The following is a 17,653-nucleotide window of genomic DNA, read 5'->3' as shown; positions in this document are numbered from 1 at the left end:
AAATGACCATAATATATGGGTATTGTATTTTCTATGAGAGGGTATGAAGTTTTATTGCAGCTTTCCAAATAAGTTGAATCCACTTTTCTGCATGGGAGAGTGTGTCCCTGTTTATTAAATCATTATTAGAGAGACGTTGGGTTTGCTGTCTTGCCTCGTAGGCGTTAATTAAAGATTTATTCAAAGAGAAATTGCCCACCTCTTACCACAACATGGAGCAAATGCCGTATGCCACCCAGCAGGTATTTAGGGTCGCCCTCAATACATCTAGTATGTGAGGATAAATGATTCTAATAAAGTTGCAACAGACCTAACATTGTTCACACAAGGATATTTAAAGCTATATATTCTCTCTCTTATCATCAAAGTTTTGTCTTTACACCTCGAGGAAGCAACTTCTGTCTAACTCAGTGGCCGTTAATTCCTATTTCCCCGCTCTATTAACCCTTTTACCGACTTCTTCTGATTACTTGTTGATATATAGTCCCATTAGCAGGATTGCTGGAGATCTCTCTGTGTGTGTGTGTGTGTGTGTGTGTGTGTGTGTGTGTGTGTGTGTGTGTGTGTGTGTGGCACCTGAAGCCATTCATACACATCTCACTGTGACAATACAAACTCATTAAGCCTGAGCACAGATTGACTGTCCCTCCATTGGGTGAGAGAGGAAGACACTGGATTAATGACGACCCGGCGGGCGCTCATTGATTGGGAAGGTAGTGCTAATCTGTGGGGGATAAACATAATCATTTGTGGATGTGAGGGAGGATTTCTCTTAAGTGCTGACTTTGGGAAAGTTTGTTTGAGGTGGTCCTCAGAGAGAGAGTTGAAACACAATCATTAAACCCTGCTTTGAAGGAGAAGCAGGCGTCCGTCCTTGTGTCCATTTACAAGAAGGAGGCCTTGATGTGACTCAAGTGCACTCAAGAGGGAACGGAAAACCAAAGGAAATTACTCTTAACTTAAGAGGAATATGCACGTTCTTAACAATCAGTGGATTCAACAAGACATTTGGTGCACTTTTAGGTAATTGCTGCAGACTGGGGTTATTAACGGAGTGATAAAAGCTTCTCTACCTTGATCTTTGGGAGATGAAATTCAACTTTAAAGTCACGTATTTAAAAGAGCGACCCTCATTTTAACTTTAGAAATGGTGCAACAGATCCAAAGACAGAGCTTTCTGTGCCTCGTCACCAAACTTCATTCACACTGTAGGATTTTAGTTTTCAATTATCCTTTTATCCACTCAAGTAATAGTCACCTTGTTGGAAGCTGAATTGTGTTTTTAACCTGCAAAAGAGGAAGAATCTGGGTTCCTTTTTACAGGTTGTGTGCACCAAGGACATAACTCCACTTGGGTTGTTACATAAAACACGTTATTGAGATCCTTGAAATATTCTTGGAGTGGAATAATTTTGATTATTTATGTTCATTTAGTTTGGTTACTGAGAATAAGAGTTATATTTTGAATGATCACTTAAGAAATGTCAGTGCGATCGTTGTTTTTGATCAGTTATTAAATGGTATTGAAGTTCGGGGAAATGTACAATTAGAATTCAAACTAATAAGGCAAGTGAAATACTAGTATATAGTTTAAGCACAAGTTATGTTTCCACTAAAAGAAAAACCCTTATTTTGCCCTTTTCAATTAACATTATCAAGAAAAGCATGGGTTTGTTTTAAGTACGTACGCAAATATACTACTTTTCCCATTTGAAAAACTGCAATTAACGAAAATGAACGAGGGATTTTAATCAGTTTCAGGTAAAAGCTGAATTAGCATCATCACTAAAACAGCAACAGGTATTCTGAATGAGAAACACTGGGTTATGTTGTATATACACGCAGCTCTGTGTGCTTAATATTCACCAGTACATTAAGTTTACAGCCTTGAAACGATCGTGTAAAAAAACCTTTAATAGCATAAGTGTTTTGTTACAGCGACTCAGCAGGAAGTCTGCCGCCTGCTCGTCGAGCTTATCATAAAATATTTACAGTACATAGTTGACAACGATATGTTAACTACGCTCCCCAGGAAACACGGTCCTTTGTTCAATAAATAAACAAGCGTGTAAACATCAGCGCTGATCTTGAACAGCAAAGTTCTGCAGTCTTTAAATATATATATGTGTATTTCACAAACACATTTTACAAAGATACCTGACAGTCTTCAGAGCATATCTTCAGCTTTAATCTGAGAGTACTTTCAGATACAGATGCCTTTTTGTTTGTGGATGTGGAATAAAACTGATTCTGAGAACGGTCAAACACTGTTTACTTGACTGAAGCTTCATTTGAGACTTTTTGAACCTCGATATAAGTGTATATTAGTTATTTGATCATCCATGGCATGTATTTATTTTCTCGTAAAAAGACCATATATCTTAAATCACATTAGCAGATTAAATAACAGAAGTTACGGGCATGCGTCTGTTTCATTACACGGCTGTAAAGAAACAACAAATCTCAGAGTAGGAAATATATGAGCCGATTGATTAATGTAATGGACAGCTATAAAAGTACTCATTTCCCGTTTAAACAGCTGGCGTCACTTCCAGGAAAAGTTGGACTGCAGCTCGCAGGAGAGGAGCGAAGCCTTTCAGATTATTTATCCCGGCGCTTTGATGAGATTAGTGCAACGCTCCTCAAACTAAATCTATGACGACTGTTTAAATCAAAGCGTTTTACAGCACTGCAAGGAGAGGAGGGAGCCAAGAAAAACACAAGCAACACCACACTGTATCGAGAATTATTTAGATATCTCTGCTCTTAAAGGGGCCCATTTCCTGCAGTGTGTTATTTAGGTTTTAGTGCATGTAAATGGTCTGAAAAGGCTCAAAGATTAGGGCTGTGCAATTAATCGTATTTTAATTGCAATTACGATTTTGGCCTGCCACAATTACGAAAACAACATAATCGAAAAAAACAATTATTTAGCTTTGCTAGGTTGTGACAGTGCACTGCAACATGCAAAATATTTGTTGATCTTGTTTATTGGTATTTATTATTTTGATATTATTTATTTAAATGTAAAAATAAATGTATAATTTATTTTATTTATTTTTGTATTGGTTTTTCAGTTGAATTATACGTTCAGGGTAATCAACAGTTAAAAAGATACTGTTCAAATTATTATTTGTATTTGTTTTAAAGTTCAATAAATAGATTTTTTCAAAGTCAATGAATAATCGTATTTAATAATCGTGATATCAATTATTGACCCAAATAATCGTGATTATGATTTTTGCCATAATCGCACAGCCCTATCAAAGATAGCTTTATGTTATAGCCATCCGTTGTAAGATCTATTAGGGAGGTTGCCAACCTTGCTTAATGGTAAAGTCCGCTCCTGTCAGGCCATTATGACGTCATGGAAACAACTTGTAAATGAGCTTTTTACCTTTACGAGTCAAAATAAAGGTCGGGGGAAGGAAATCACGAGACAAAAAGTCAAGTGCGTTGTTCACGAGAGCGAGAGAAAATCAGCTTTTAAAGACACAAAGCAATTGGAAAGAGAGGAGGGGCAGTGCAAAGAAAAATGTGATGTGGTTTGAAGAAAGCAAATTGAAAAGGAACCAAGGGCAGCGTTTCAATCTGTGGCGTGCAGCTAACAGGACGGAGGAAAGAGGATTTAAGGGGAGGTTAAATCCACTCCAAATGCATTATACATACAGAGGTTTGAAACAGGGTTTGTGGGAGATTGAAGGCTCCTAGATAGACTATATTTTATATAGTGGGAGATGGCTCTTATATAAAAAATGTGCATGCGTTTGTACAAAAAAGACTTCCTCAATATCCCATTTGGTTCAGTGTGAGTCCTTATTCTGCTCCAAGATTATACAAGTAAATGGACGTCGTTTTTGGCTTGAAAATATTTATATTGACGCCTTTTCTTAATGAAAATGTGGTGCCATTATTCAAGGGTAATCTGTGTGCTAATGAGATTATCAATTGGTTTGCTATCGGAGTCATTTCAGAGTCCTGAGTGAGCTTGAAGTTGAAAGACATTTGAACAAAATAGGCGAACGATTCTACACATTTTTCTCCAACATTTCCTCTCCCTCCGTCCACTTTTAGCCGAGAAGCCGCTCTGTGTTACTCTTCCTCAAACAAACACATTAAGAGGAAATCGTTTTATCTCCACTGTCTCTCTCGGGCTCTTTCCCCACGATGCACCACTGTGCGCTAACAAGAGAGGACAGCCAATCGAAGTGACCTGCCTTAAGCTCGCCGTTTCCCCCTCGCTTCCTGTTTGAAAAGCAGCACACACTCTCACAGGCCATTTAGCCCGCGCTGTAATGACACACAAACACTCGCTCCATCCAAAACAACACAAATGGACGGTGTAACAGGCGGAGAGGAGAGCAACAGCGCACCGAAACAACCTCTCTTTGATTCCTTTCTCCACATATGGAGGGCTTCAGGGGGGCACATTTATCTCAACAATACGTGTGCGTCCTTAACAGTGTGTGTTCCAGATTAAGTGAAACACGGCTGCATGTATACTTCAAAGCTCCTGCTCACGTGCATCGCCTCCAGGACGTTGAAATGAGAAGCTTCCTGCACATCTAGACATTTCTTTTTCGGCTACATTAAGCACCAGGCTCACCAAGGAAGGAAACAAAAGGCTCCTCATGGGAATCATAACCTCGGCATACGGACGACACGGAGCTGAGGGAGAAGCTTGTGTTTGTGCAAATAAGAAGCTGCTGAATTGCAAAGCAGCACAACGGGAGAAGCTTCACACTACGAAGAAGAAGAAGAAGATATTTTACAGAACAGCCTGCGGGTGTTTTCACTCGTGGTCTGGTGGGTTACTTTGAAGGGAACCCAGGTGTGATTGCACCATTCGAGCGGTTTATTTGAACAGGTGTGAATGAATCCTTAATGTGGACGTCTGCACTGAGAACACAGGAGCAGGAGAGCCTTAGTCAGGTCTGTGTGGGGAGGTCTTTGTGCTGAAAACACATCATGGACCAACCACAAGATGCAATGCTGCAACTGAGGGTTATTTTCTTAATAATTGAATAACTCAAAGCCTTACAAATAGGAAGTCCACTTTTTGGAGCCCAAAGTGAGGTCTTGTGCTTCTATTTAGCCTGATTTCCATATTACAATCACAAGAGTGAGAAATAAGCAGTATATCCTGTATATATTGTGGTTATTTTGCCTGATAAACCCGCTTGAACCTGGATATTGAAGCTTAAAGCACAACACAATTCGAAGAAAGGTTTTATTTTCTGCAATCCACGGGTGCAAATATCTCCTTGAGCGATTTAAGGGCTCAGTCCAATGATTTGACCCATGAAGCTCAGTTCACTTGTAAAAAGGAGTACTACATACTACTACTGTATGATGTGCATTTTGTAATTCCTATCTTTGTATTTTCTTGTTTTAGATGAATGTAGACTATGCAATGTCCAAGAGAGGTTTTGAGTGCAGCTGAAAGGATGTTTTACAGCAGAATAATGTCCTGCTTTTGACTAGAAAGTGTTTCTCTCAGATGAAACGCCACTCAGATAGAAATCCATGGCAGCAGTCTCTCCTCCAGGAGGCTCTCTTTATCGCCACGTTTACATCTTGCTCCATTGCTTTTGTTATCGCCAATGCTATCGCTCTTTGCAGCGGTATGACAAACACAAGAAGCTCAGAAAATGCTCTTTCAAAAGGCGTTCGATAGCAGCTAGAAGCATCGGGAAAGAGAAAGGGCATATATATATATATATATGGAACAACACTTTTCTTTGATGGGGCTTGTACCTGTAATGTCAGGTTTCTGTGGCATGAAGAACTGATAGAAGCTGGGCTCCGACAGACCCTTGACGTTTCGTGCCGTTATTTCCACTTCATATCTGGTGTTCCACTGCAGCGGCTGCAACATGGCGAAATCATTCATTCCCGGGACTAGCTTGGTCATCCACTGCTCTTCTTTATCCTGCGAGACAGAACAAGGGGAGGAGAAATGTAAAAAGAAATGCCTCGCAACACTCGAGTTCAACTTCAATCAATGCTTTTCATTTCAGTCTGCAAGCATCAGAGGGAAGTGTTGTTGCTTTAAACAACAGCTTACCCTTTTGTGAGAGCAACTGCAATCCCACATTGAGTCGTGGTAGTGAAAACGCCCACACTTGAATAGGGTAAAAATAATGTTTTTCATCAAGTTCACACAAGCTCTGTGATATCTCTCTGCTCCTGTGTGCCCTTTTCTCTTTCCCACTTCCTTACAGCCGTCTTCAATTTTAAAACAAAGGATTGAAAGACCTAGCCAAGAGCTTTGCCAAATGTTCTGAGTGCTTACCCTTCGTGCCTCCTTGGACCCTTTTTCCTCCCAATATTGGAGGACAAAGTGTGCAAAACAGGCGTCAAGGTGCATGATCGTGAATGTATTTAACATTTGCCTGGATTGTCAGGTGACTATGATGGGTCTCTGTGTGTGTGTGTGTTTCCAGACTACTCTGTTCCCATCCTTTATGCGTGATGAAGCATTTGTGTGTTCCCGATGCCAGTGAAGGCAGCACGATTACTGGGGTGTGAAGCATCTGCCATTGGCTTCCCGCACGGCCTTCAAAAGCCTCACTGAGATTTCCTGACCCTCTGTTCCTCAGCGGGATTTTCATCTGCGGCAGAATGATTTTAAAACCGCTGTCACTTCCTCGAGACACAGAGAAAAGGCCTGCTTGGACACATTAGCATCGGGGAGATAGGAGATTTGGACAAGCCCAAATCCACTTAGTCCTACGGAGAGTTTTTGTACGAGTGCCATCTCTTCTGCTTCCTGGCCTCATCTCAGCAGCGCGCCTTATCTTGTGAGTTTAAGCTGCTTTTTGTCACACACACACACACACACACACACACACACACACACACACACACACACACACACACACACACACACACACACACACACACACACACACACACACACACACACACACACACACACACACACACACACACACACACACACACACACACACACACACACACACACACACACACACACACACACACACACACACACACACACACACACACACACACACACACACACACGGATGAGTGCATTTGGAGAGCCTGTGTGTGCTCTTTGAAAAGCATGAATTCTAAGTGACACAAGGATAGAGAAAGAGAAAGAGAGATCGTCAAGCAGAACATTATTCATTTTGCCACCAACGCACTCAACTCAATCGGCGGGAACCATTGAGACACTCGCAGAGTCACTTCCTGCTATTGTGTAAGTCCCGCTTTTTGTAAAGAACAATAACACACTAAACAAGTAATCCCATTACATGACCCTCCCTAAACCTGGGTATGTAAGATAACCCTGGCCTGGGAGTAATCTAGACTCGATAGAAGTTGGATTCTGAGAACAGTCCTGACCGCAGTACCCGTGTTTAAATAAGAAGATTATCCACTTTAGTAATAGTCACTTTGTTGGAAGCTGGATTGTGATATTCAACCTGCAAAAGGGGCAGAATCTGGGTTCCTTTTTACACATTTCGTGAACCAAGGACATTTTCCACTTGTGTTCAAAATAATAAAACGTATTGAGGCTTGTTGTGTGAATAAACTGATTCAGCTTTTATCCTTGAATTATTCCTGGAGTGGAAACCATATCCTGTATTTTCCTTAGATTATTTATGTTCATATAGCTCGGTAACTGAGAATAAGAGTTATATTTTGAATTTTCATTTTAAAGAACGTCAGTGAGATTGTGGTTTTTAATCAGTGATTATATGATATTGAAGTTTAGCGAAATGTACAATTAGAATTATTCTCACAACGCAAGCAATTAAAATGAACAATGCAAGTGAAATAGTAGCATATCGTATAAGCACGAGTTATGTTACCACTACAATTGGGAATGTAAGATAACCCTGGCGTGGGAGTAATCTAGAAAATGTATTCTGAGAACAGTCCTGACTGCAGTACTCGTGTTTAAATACTGTAAAATACTCACGGTCCTGTACTTGACGATGTATTCCACGATGGGCATCCCTCCGTCGTCCTGCTTCACCAGACCCAGCCTGTAGGCCTTACCCATCCCTCTCTGCCCGTGGACCGCCGGAGGACTGGGCTCTCCTGAGGAGCAGAGAGTATATATAAGTACACACATCCTTTACTCAAGTAGAAGTACACATACTCATGTTTAAAAGTGGTAGAAGTAGAAGTACTGACTAAACTTCGGGCTTTGAAATGTACTTCAGTAAAAAGTACCCATAACTAGCAGCTGTTTTAAAGAGTACCTGACCTCCCTTTATATTAATAGAACAATAATGTCATTGTTAGCTAATGAATGTTTCCATAGAAAGTAAAAGACGAATAATAAATAGTGGAAACACCAGAAGAGGAGCTCAAAACAATATGCCTTTGTGTGTGAGAGAGAGAGAGAGAGAGAGAGAGAGAGAGAGAGAGAGAGAGAGAGAGAGAGAGAGAGAGAGAGAGAGAGAGAGAGAGAGAGAGAGAGAGAGAGAGAGAGAGAGAGAGAGAGAGAGAGAGTGTGTTTGTGTGTGTGTGTGTGTCCTAGCATTACCATCCTTTTGGGGACCTAAATCTGTTTACACAGTCACGTGTGTGGACTCGCCCCCCTTATGGGGACATAATGGAGGGGGGGAATCATTAATTTTAGGGTGAAGACTTGCTTAGGGTAAGGGTTAGGCATGTGTTGGTTTTGGTTAAGGTTAGGATAAGTCTCCAGGAAATGCATGTAAGTCAATGTAATGTCCCCTGAAGTGATGTATACATGGTATGTGTGTGTGAGTGTGTGTGTATGTGTGTGTGTGTGTGTGTGTGTGTGTGTGTGTGTGTGTGTGTGTGTGTGTGTGTGTGTGTGTGTGTGTGTGTGTGTGTGTGTGTGTGTGTGTGTGTGTGTGTGTGTGTGTGTGTGTGTGTGTGTGTGGAGCAGGTGGCACGGTGCGAGATATGAGATAAGGATGCAGTACGGAGCTTTAAAGCTGAATTAAATTCATATTAAGAGGCGACTCCCCTGCCTGGCTGGAACTAATGTCTTATTATTCAGTGTATTTTGCTAATTGGGTATTCTTTCCAACATTCATAACTCAGTATAATATTAACGGTGGAAATACTTCTTCTACGGCCTCGCCTAGATTTACTGCAATCCTCCGGTGCCAGATTGCCAGAATAAATAAAATGCTTATCATAAAACCCCTGCAGTATATAATTTTTAATGCAGCAGTTTTACATCAAGCCACAACTTTGACAGGATCTATTCCAGGCTCCAATACTCTGGATTCATATCGCTGAAATACGAGGGGATGTAACTATTTCATATATAAGCTTGTCAGAGTTTCATTAGACGGCAAATAGGAGTTTCACTGAGGTGCGGCTGCTTTGAAAATATGAAATATGCATGTTTGCATTTCGTTCACGTACAGCATATTTATATTATTTGATTAAATCAGGACACAAATATCTTTATATGTTAATAAAAAAGCATTTTATGGCTGTTTTATCTGTTTTTCCACTTTTGTGTTGCATACAAATGAGTTAAGAAGCTCTTATTTTGAAGGACGTGTCAGGAAACTAGCTGTGTGCGGGGATAGATCACATCAACATGTGTGAAATAGTAGAATATGGTAATATTTAACAACTATGAAGCCACAGTACTGATGAATAAAAGTGATTATGACTGGATGTCGGTTTAGTCCCTTTTGTGTTGCGCCCTAATGAGTTCAGAAGCTCTTATTTTGAAGGACGTGTCAGGAAACTAGCTGTGTGTGATAGATCACATCAACAGGTGTGAAATGTTAGAGTATTAATAATTAACATGTTTAGTCCCTTTTGTGTTGCATGCTAACGAATTAAGAAGCTCTTATTTTGAAGGATGTGTCAGTGAAATGGTAGAATATGCCAATCATTAATAATGAACACCTATGAAGCAAGAGTACTAATGAATACAAGTGATTATGACTGGATAACGAATGTCTTGAAGCTCTTATTTTGAAGGCTGTGTCAGGAAACAAGCTCCGTGTGGGGGTGGATCACATCAACATGTGTGAAATGGTAGAATATGCCAATAATACTAATGAATACACGTGATTATGACTGGATGACGAGTGTCAGTATGGAGTCCCTAACCCGAGTTAGGAAGCTCTTATTTTGAAGGCTGTGTCAGGAAACTGTCTCCATGTGGGTGTTAAACAGAGGGTGAACTCACGGATGGGCAGCGTCTGGAAGCTCTTATTTTGAAGGCTGTGTCAGGAAGCTAGCTGAGTGTGGGTGTTAAACAGAGGGTGAACTCACGGATGGGCAGCGTCTGGAAGCTCTTATTTTGAAGGCTGTGTCAGGAAGCTAGCTGAGTGTGGGTGTTAAACAGAGGGTGAACTCACGGATGGGCAGCGTCTGGAAGCTCTTATTTTGAAGGCTGTGTCAGGAAACTAGCTGAGTGTGGGTGTTAAACAGAGGGTGAACTCACGGATGGGAAGAGTCTGGAAGCTCTTATTTTGAAGGCTGTGTCAGGAAGCTAGCTGTGTGTGGGTGTTAAACAGAGGGTGAACTCATGGATGGGAAGAGTCTGGAAGCTCTTATTTTGAAGGCTGTGTCAGGAAACTAGCTGAGTGTGGGTGTTAAACAGAGGGTGAACTCACGGATGGGCAGCGTCTGGAAGCTCTTATTTTGAAGGCTGTGTCAGGAGGCTAGCTGTGTGTGGGTGTTAAACAGAGGGTGAACTCACGGATGGGAAGAGTCTGGAAGCTCTCCGTGTGGCTGAACTCTCCCTGACCCTTCCCGTTGACGGCTGCCACTCGGACCTCGTAGGTGGTGTTGGGCTCCAGCGCCGTCAGAACCACCGTCGCTGAGGAGAGAGGTCAAAGGTCAGAGGTCATGACCCCTGGACACATGTTGGGGCCATCAATCATGCACATAGCGGGAGGAAAAGAGCAGGAACAAACCACCCTTATATATGTATATCTAACTAGACCAATTACCATGTGTTACATATCAAAATGTTCAGGACAGTTTCTGGTCTTGCTAGAAATGCAAGTCACTCATCTTAGAGCACTGTGTGATGAGATAATTAGCTTTAATAGGTAGCAAATACAAAAAGACCAATAGTAATAAAGCATACTATAACCTGAAATAACATTGAGACATTACAGATGACTATTTAAAGGGGACCTATCATGCAAAATGCACTTGTGTACGTCTTTTCTACATGAATATGTGTCCCCGGTGTTCCAGGGAACTCACCAAGTGTCAGAAAACACAACCCTCTCTATTTTCCTCCATACCCAAATCTCTAAAAAAGGGGCTGCAACGGATCTGATAAAAACTGATCCAGATTTGAACACTGTCCTGACGTCAGGACGGTGGCGCTACGGCTATTGGGCCAACTCCACCAATCAGGAGGAGACAGCCACGGCCATTGCCGTTCGAAAGCGCTGGAGACGCTGTAGTACATATGCCAGGCCTCTAGATGGTGCTGTTCTCACAGAATCTGCCCAGAGCTAGAAATTGTCAAATTGAGCGAAATGAGGCATGGCTAAAATGCATGATCTGTTTGGTATTTTGAAAACAGAAACGTATAAATATGCCGTATATAGGTATGGCCCTACAATATATCATTTAAATATAGCATGATACTGTAGGTCCACTTTAAGTTGAATGTACAAGTTGATTTATATTTTGTCCGATAAATGTAAAAAGTTATTGATTGATTGATTGAAAAGTTTATTAACAGCTTGTATATTGGGTACAGTACAGTACAGCTCAAAACATACAATTGTTAAGGGGATGCAGACCAGAGAAAGACTTTCGTCTTGTTTACATCAGGGTCCCCCATTTCCAATTCAAGACTTGTAAGGCAGTAAAAGACGAATAATAAACAGTTTATGAAAAGATTATTAGTCTGTGAATACAGAACATAATTAGCTTTAATTGGTAGTGAATAAAAAAGAGAGAAATATGAAAGAATAAGACCTTGTAGATGATTCAATGGGATCTAATCACAGAACATTATCATAAAAAACATCAACAGTAAAATCTGCTGCCTTCACACTATAACTTTATTATTATAAAATCCACATTACAGATTCATATTGAAATCCTTGAGTCCATTAACTAACCCTCAGTATTCAGAGGCGCTGTAATGAGTGAAAGTTGTTGTTTTTGTCCGACTGCACAAATTAAATACTTGAATAGTAATAGGTGCTTCTGCAGTTCTTTAATCCTGGAACTGATAACACATTCTGCAATTTGCAGCGGCACTAGGTTTACTTTCCAGCTATAAACAGACATTTCAATTTGGGCAAAAGCATTCAAATGCAATGAGTCCAGGCATCTCATTATAGTGGAGGGTTTATTGCGTAAGGATGCTGAAGAGGTTTTAGGGCTGAACGATTAATCGATTATCAAATGGCAAAGCCTGCGATTTTTTTTTGTTTTTAAAATATTTTTGTTGGATATTTTTGCTCCACATGTACCAGTCATTGTTAACCAATCAGAAGTGGCCCATGATAGTAGGTGATAGACAGATTGATCCAATCACCTGCCAAGTATTTTTGAAATACTTTACTTCCAATGGAGCTTTCCTGATGCTTTGGTGAAACCATCTGAGTCAGGTTAGTAATGCTCCATCACATGTTTCACATCTATTACGGCCCGTCCACACAGCAGCGTTAAAAAAATCTTGGAGGTGGGCGTATCTGAAGCTTGGGGATTTTTTGCGAGCAAGGCACCAACAACCAATCACATGAATCTCCCGCCCCCGACATACGAAGCCAAAAAGCCCGAAGTAAACTGGATATAAACTCCCCAAACAGGCGAAAACCTACCACTGTCTCTGCCACCTCCCTCCATGCCTGGCTCCTCCGGTTTGTATCCCGGTAGGTAAATAGGGACTGGTCATAAAGCACCGGGTGATTCCCTACCGCTAATTTCTCCTCCATGTTTTGGAATATGAGGAAATGACCTGCGGTATGTCTCTCCCAGCATACACGCGGTTTGATTGGCTAGAGCTTGAACGGTCAGATTTGCGTACACGGGATTTGATTGGCTGACGCTTCCACCTCAGCTTCAAAAGTTGAACATTGCTCAACTTTGAATCCTGAAAATCCTGGAAATCTCCGCTCTGCTTCCCACAATGCAGTTCGGCGAAAAGTGAGGCAAAGTGACGTCACCCCATTCAAAGTGAATGGGCAGAAGCGTTCCAAGATTTTTTTAACGCTGCTGTGTGGACGCTCCGTTACAGGGTGAATCTGAAACTGAAGCTTGACTTTAAAGCAACCTAACGGAAGTTTCATGTAAGTTTAGTTCTTTCACTCGTAGCTCGGGCTGCGCGGGTGCTAGAGACGGGAGCACGTTGATACGACCTATAGTCGGAGATATGGCCGCATTTTACAATAAACTTCCGTTGGGTTGCTTAAAAATAAATATCGCAAATCGAATCGCAATATCTGTCAGAAAAATGGCAATTCGATTATTTCCCCAAATCGTGCAGCCCTAGATGGTTTGTAATTATTCTGCTTTAATATTTCATTGATATAATGCAGAATAATCAGCAAGAATGAACTGGAGAGATGAAGTTACTTTATCCAGTTCTGCTCCTGATGTGTGACGTGTTAAAACGGACATTTGAAGCTCCTCTCAGGTTCATATTAGTGTCTTTTATGCCTTGTTTGCATGCTTTAATGCTCAAAAAGTGGCGTGAACGTAAGGATTTTAGCCTTTGCAGACCCTTTACATGCATTTAAACCAATATGACACACTACAGGAGAGGGAAAGGACTCCTTAATGAGCGTTCAGTATCCTCCTCCCTGCATCTACATATCGTAATTGACTCTGAAATGAGGGATATTAGTGAAAAGCCCTTAGTCAGACCTGCTTATCACCAAACCATTAGTCCTCTAGGCTTCTTTTCCCCAGCCATCCTTCACCTGTACCAGCTCAGAAATCAATCTGAAGTCGTGAAGCGAGGAGGAAGAGGATGAAGAGGATGAAGAGGAGAGTGTTCTGGATCTGTCCCCACGAGGTGTTTTAGGTTCGTCAATACCCAACAACATCTCAGGCTTTAAAGGATCGCATGGCAGATCATGTGATACGGCTTCTAGTATCCGAAGAAGCTACTTGATAACTTTCAAACTGTGTGACAAAACTACTAATGTTCCTTTTGGTCGACCGTGAGTTGGTTGCGACTTTTCCTTGCTAACAATCTGCATTTATATTTGTCATTGGAGAACGGGTGTATGATTAAACTCATCATCCATCATTTGAATTAAAGCAACAATGCATTTAGAGTGGAATATTATATTGTATAAGGGTTTCAAAATCAATTAGCTCCCTCTTGAGTATTGTGTGAGATTGAGATTACTAGTCAAAAGTATTGCATACTTATACTGATAAATGGAAATCAGAAGCGGAGCAGTCGTAATATTATGTTTTTATGGACATGTCTGACCCTTTAACATCAGTTTATGTTCAAGAGATGTTGAGAAAAATACTTTAACCCAGTGGTGGAAGAAGTACTCATATCTTTTAGTACAGTAAAACTAGTAAAAGCACAGTTTAGAAATACTTTGTTACAAGTTAAAGGGGACCTATCATGCAAAATGCACTGTTGTACGTCTTTTCTACATGAATATGTGTCCCCGGTGTTCCAGGGAACTCACCAAGTGTCAGAAAACACAACCCTCTCTATTTTCCTCCATACCCAAATCTCTAAAAAAGGGGCTGCAACGGATCTGATAAAAACTGATCCAGATTTGAACACTGTCCTGACGTCAGGACGGTGGCGCTACGGCTATTGGGCCAACTCCACCAATCAGGAGGAGACAGCCACGGCCATTGCCGTTCGAAAGCGCTGGAGACGCTGTAGTACATATGCCAGGCCTGTAGGTGGTGCTGTTCTCACAGAATCAGCCCTTGCTAAAACAGATCTAAAAAATGTCAAATTGAGCGAAATGAGGCATGGCTAAAATGCATGATCTGTTTGGTATTTTGAAAAAAAAAAAGTATAAATATGCCTTATATAGGTATGGTCCTACACTATATTATTCAAATATAGCATGATAGGTCCACTTTAAAGTACCAAAAGTACTAAAGTAGTCAGTGCAGAATGGCCATCATTTGGAACAATATATATATATTTATATTTATAGGAGTAAAATCAAGTATTTGCTTCCAAACTGTAAGTCGCATTACGTACATAAAAGTATCTGAAATGTGTACTTGTTCCGAGTTTATGAGTAAATGTACTTAGCTACTTTCCAACACACTCCTCACAATCATTTGGACATGTCTTACGGCGGCCCTTTTTCTTCTCCTGGGCGATAAAGTGTGTAATTAAATGTTTTGATCACTTGTACTGATCACGCCTCTAACCCCCCTCATGTACACTGTGTAACAAACATAAAGGAAATTGTCTTTGTCAGGGAAATGAGCTGAGCATGCACAATAACAACATGTTGTGCATAATGAGGCCCACTAAACATTTATTACCCATAAAGGAAGAGAAAAGGGCATTAAAACAATATATTTCCCACTCACTCTGGATGCTGTGAGACTTCACGTCCTTCCACTCCTGAGACCCCACGTCTTTGTACTGGACCAGGTAGAAGCTGATGGGAACGCCTCCATGGGAGTCTGGTTTCATGAAGGTGACGGTGGCTAAACGCTGGGAAACAGCTGAGAGACGCACCGAGTACGGATTGGATGGGACGTCTGGAAAAGAGAAATCAGAAATACTTGAATCGTCCAACAGCAGGGAAACTTCTTAGATACGAGGCAAAAAGAACAAGAGGGGCCCTTTAACGCTCATTTTCAGGTTCATATTTGTATATTGTGCCTCTACTGTGACATGTCTACATGCTTTAATGTTCAAAAAGGAGTGGGAAAACACCCAAAAGCACAATACCATGGTGTACTTAACAACTAGTGATAACATGAACGGCCTTAATGGCACAGACATGAGTGATAGCAATCAACATACACTAACAAAAAAGTCATAATCTCTATCACACAAACATTTAAAGTACAGGTTAATGAAATAGTACATAGTACAGTTCAAATATAATATTACAATACAATTACACTTGGAAATTACAGTGGTATTAATGTTGTTAATATTCATGTTTTGCACTATAAGAGAAATAGTTAAAGTCAGTGTTTGAAGCTCAGCTGGAAGAATATTCCAGTCATGTGTAAAATGTTTGGCTGCTTCCAGAGAGAAACAAACTATTTCAACTATGCACATCCAACAATAAATGCACCTTCAAACTAAATGCTGAAGGTAGTACTCACTGTCCCTACCTATCACATCTCTTACATCAAAGTTAATATAGTTATAATATAATGTGTGCTTCAAGGTGACCTCACACGGCTGCATATTTCACTTGACCATGGATGTGTTTTATCTGAAACCCATCAGACCTTTTTTGTCACGCGTGTTTCTCACTTTGAAAAGCATGAATGCAATATTCACAATAACACATTTCTTGTCGTTTTTTACTCAAGGTCCGGCTTTGAGACCGTGTGCAAAGAAGTGAGTCACTGCAGCTTCAAACTGTGTGTGTGTGTGTGTGTGTGTGTGTGTGTGTGTGTGTGTGTGTGTGTGTGTGTGTGTGTGTGTGTGTGTGTGTGTGTGAGAGAGAGAACCACTTCCACATTGTTTCCTGCAAGAATACACGTACGCTGCACGTTTAATCTGCACTAAGGATAATTGGACCGCACTATTGTGTATAAACCTGCTCGAGCGTAAATTAGGGGGTCCTTCAGTAAATAGCGAGGGGTGAGGTAAATCACACGGCTCTATTTGAGTTTAGGAGCTGTAGAGGTATTTATTTCCTGAGAAATTCAAATAAAGCTATTACCATTAGTGGAGAGGTCGAGTTACAAAGCCCTCGAACAGTTCCTGGTGCTGTGAGAGTGTCGGGGGGTCGGGGGTCGCACACCTCAATATTAGATCACTCACCTGCCTGCGCCAGAATGAACTCCTGGTATCGAACCCCGATGTTGTTCCTCGCCGTGCAGTTGTAGCGTCCAAAGTCTCTGTCGGACATCGGAGTCACCTGGAAGCGGAACATATTATATTTATGATGCATTTAATCGGCTTTCAATAATTTCTAATATAGTTTACATTTGTATCAGGACTTATAAGGTCAAGTATCATAATAAATCATATTTTCTGTGTCTCAATGACATTTGTATGTCATTATAGTTCATTATTATTCTCATAGTTGCCATGTTTTGTATGTCCCTTCATATATTCAGTATTGTTTGACTCTTGTACCCACCTCCAGCACAGACTTGCCCTCGGCGCTGTGCACCCTGGTGTTGGTCGTGCCCTCTGCAGAGATGGTGAACCTCTCTCTCCTCCACAGCATGGTGGCCGGAGGGTTGGACATCACGTCGCAGCTGATGTTCACCGCGTTGCCCTCCCACGAGTAGAAGATGGTGTGGTTGCTCAGGAGCTTTGGGATATCTGCAGAGAGGGGAAGAGTACACACATCCTTTACTCAAGTAGAAGTACAGATACTCGTGTTTAACAATACTCTGGTGAAAGAAGTAGAAGTACTGACTAAACTTCTTTACTCAAGTGAAAGTAAAGAACTTTGAAATGTACTTCAGTAAAAAGTACCCATAACTAGCAGCTGTTTTAAAGAGTACCTGACCTCCCTTTATATTAATAGAACAATAATGTCAT

At 41.0% G+C, this 17,653-nt stretch overlaps 1 protein-coding gene across 1 annotated transcript in view; it reads right to left on the bottom strand.

Annotated features, from left to right (window-relative positions):
• The window catches only part of LOC117498875 (neural cell adhesion molecule 2-like), a 78,580-nt gene that overhangs the window by 19,779 nt on the left and 41,148 nt on the right, over positions 1 to 17,653 (bottom strand). The window contains exons 8-13 of the mRNA XM_034151033.1: positions 17,244 to 17,431; positions 16,922 to 17,018; positions 15,499 to 15,672; positions 10,691 to 10,810; positions 7,958 to 8,079; positions 5,758 to 5,932 (exon numbers count right to left, since the gene is read on the bottom strand). Coding sequence (XP_034006924.1) covers positions 5,758 to 5,932; positions 7,958 to 8,079; positions 10,691 to 10,810; positions 15,499 to 15,672; positions 16,922 to 17,018; positions 17,244 to 17,431 — 876 coding nt within the window. The remainder of the gene's footprint in view (positions 1 to 5,757; positions 5,933 to 7,957; positions 8,080 to 10,690; positions 10,811 to 15,498; positions 15,673 to 16,921; positions 17,019 to 17,243; positions 17,432 to 17,653) is intronic.

Source organism: Trematomus bernacchii, unplaced genomic scaffold (assembly GCF_902827165.1).
Source record: "Trematomus bernacchii unplaced genomic scaffold, fTreBer1.1, whole genome shotgun sequence".
NCBI lineage: Eukaryota > Metazoa > Chordata > Actinopteri > Perciformes > Nototheniidae > Trematomus > Trematomus bernacchii.
This window is presented reverse-complemented; position numbering and strand designations above follow the sequence as displayed.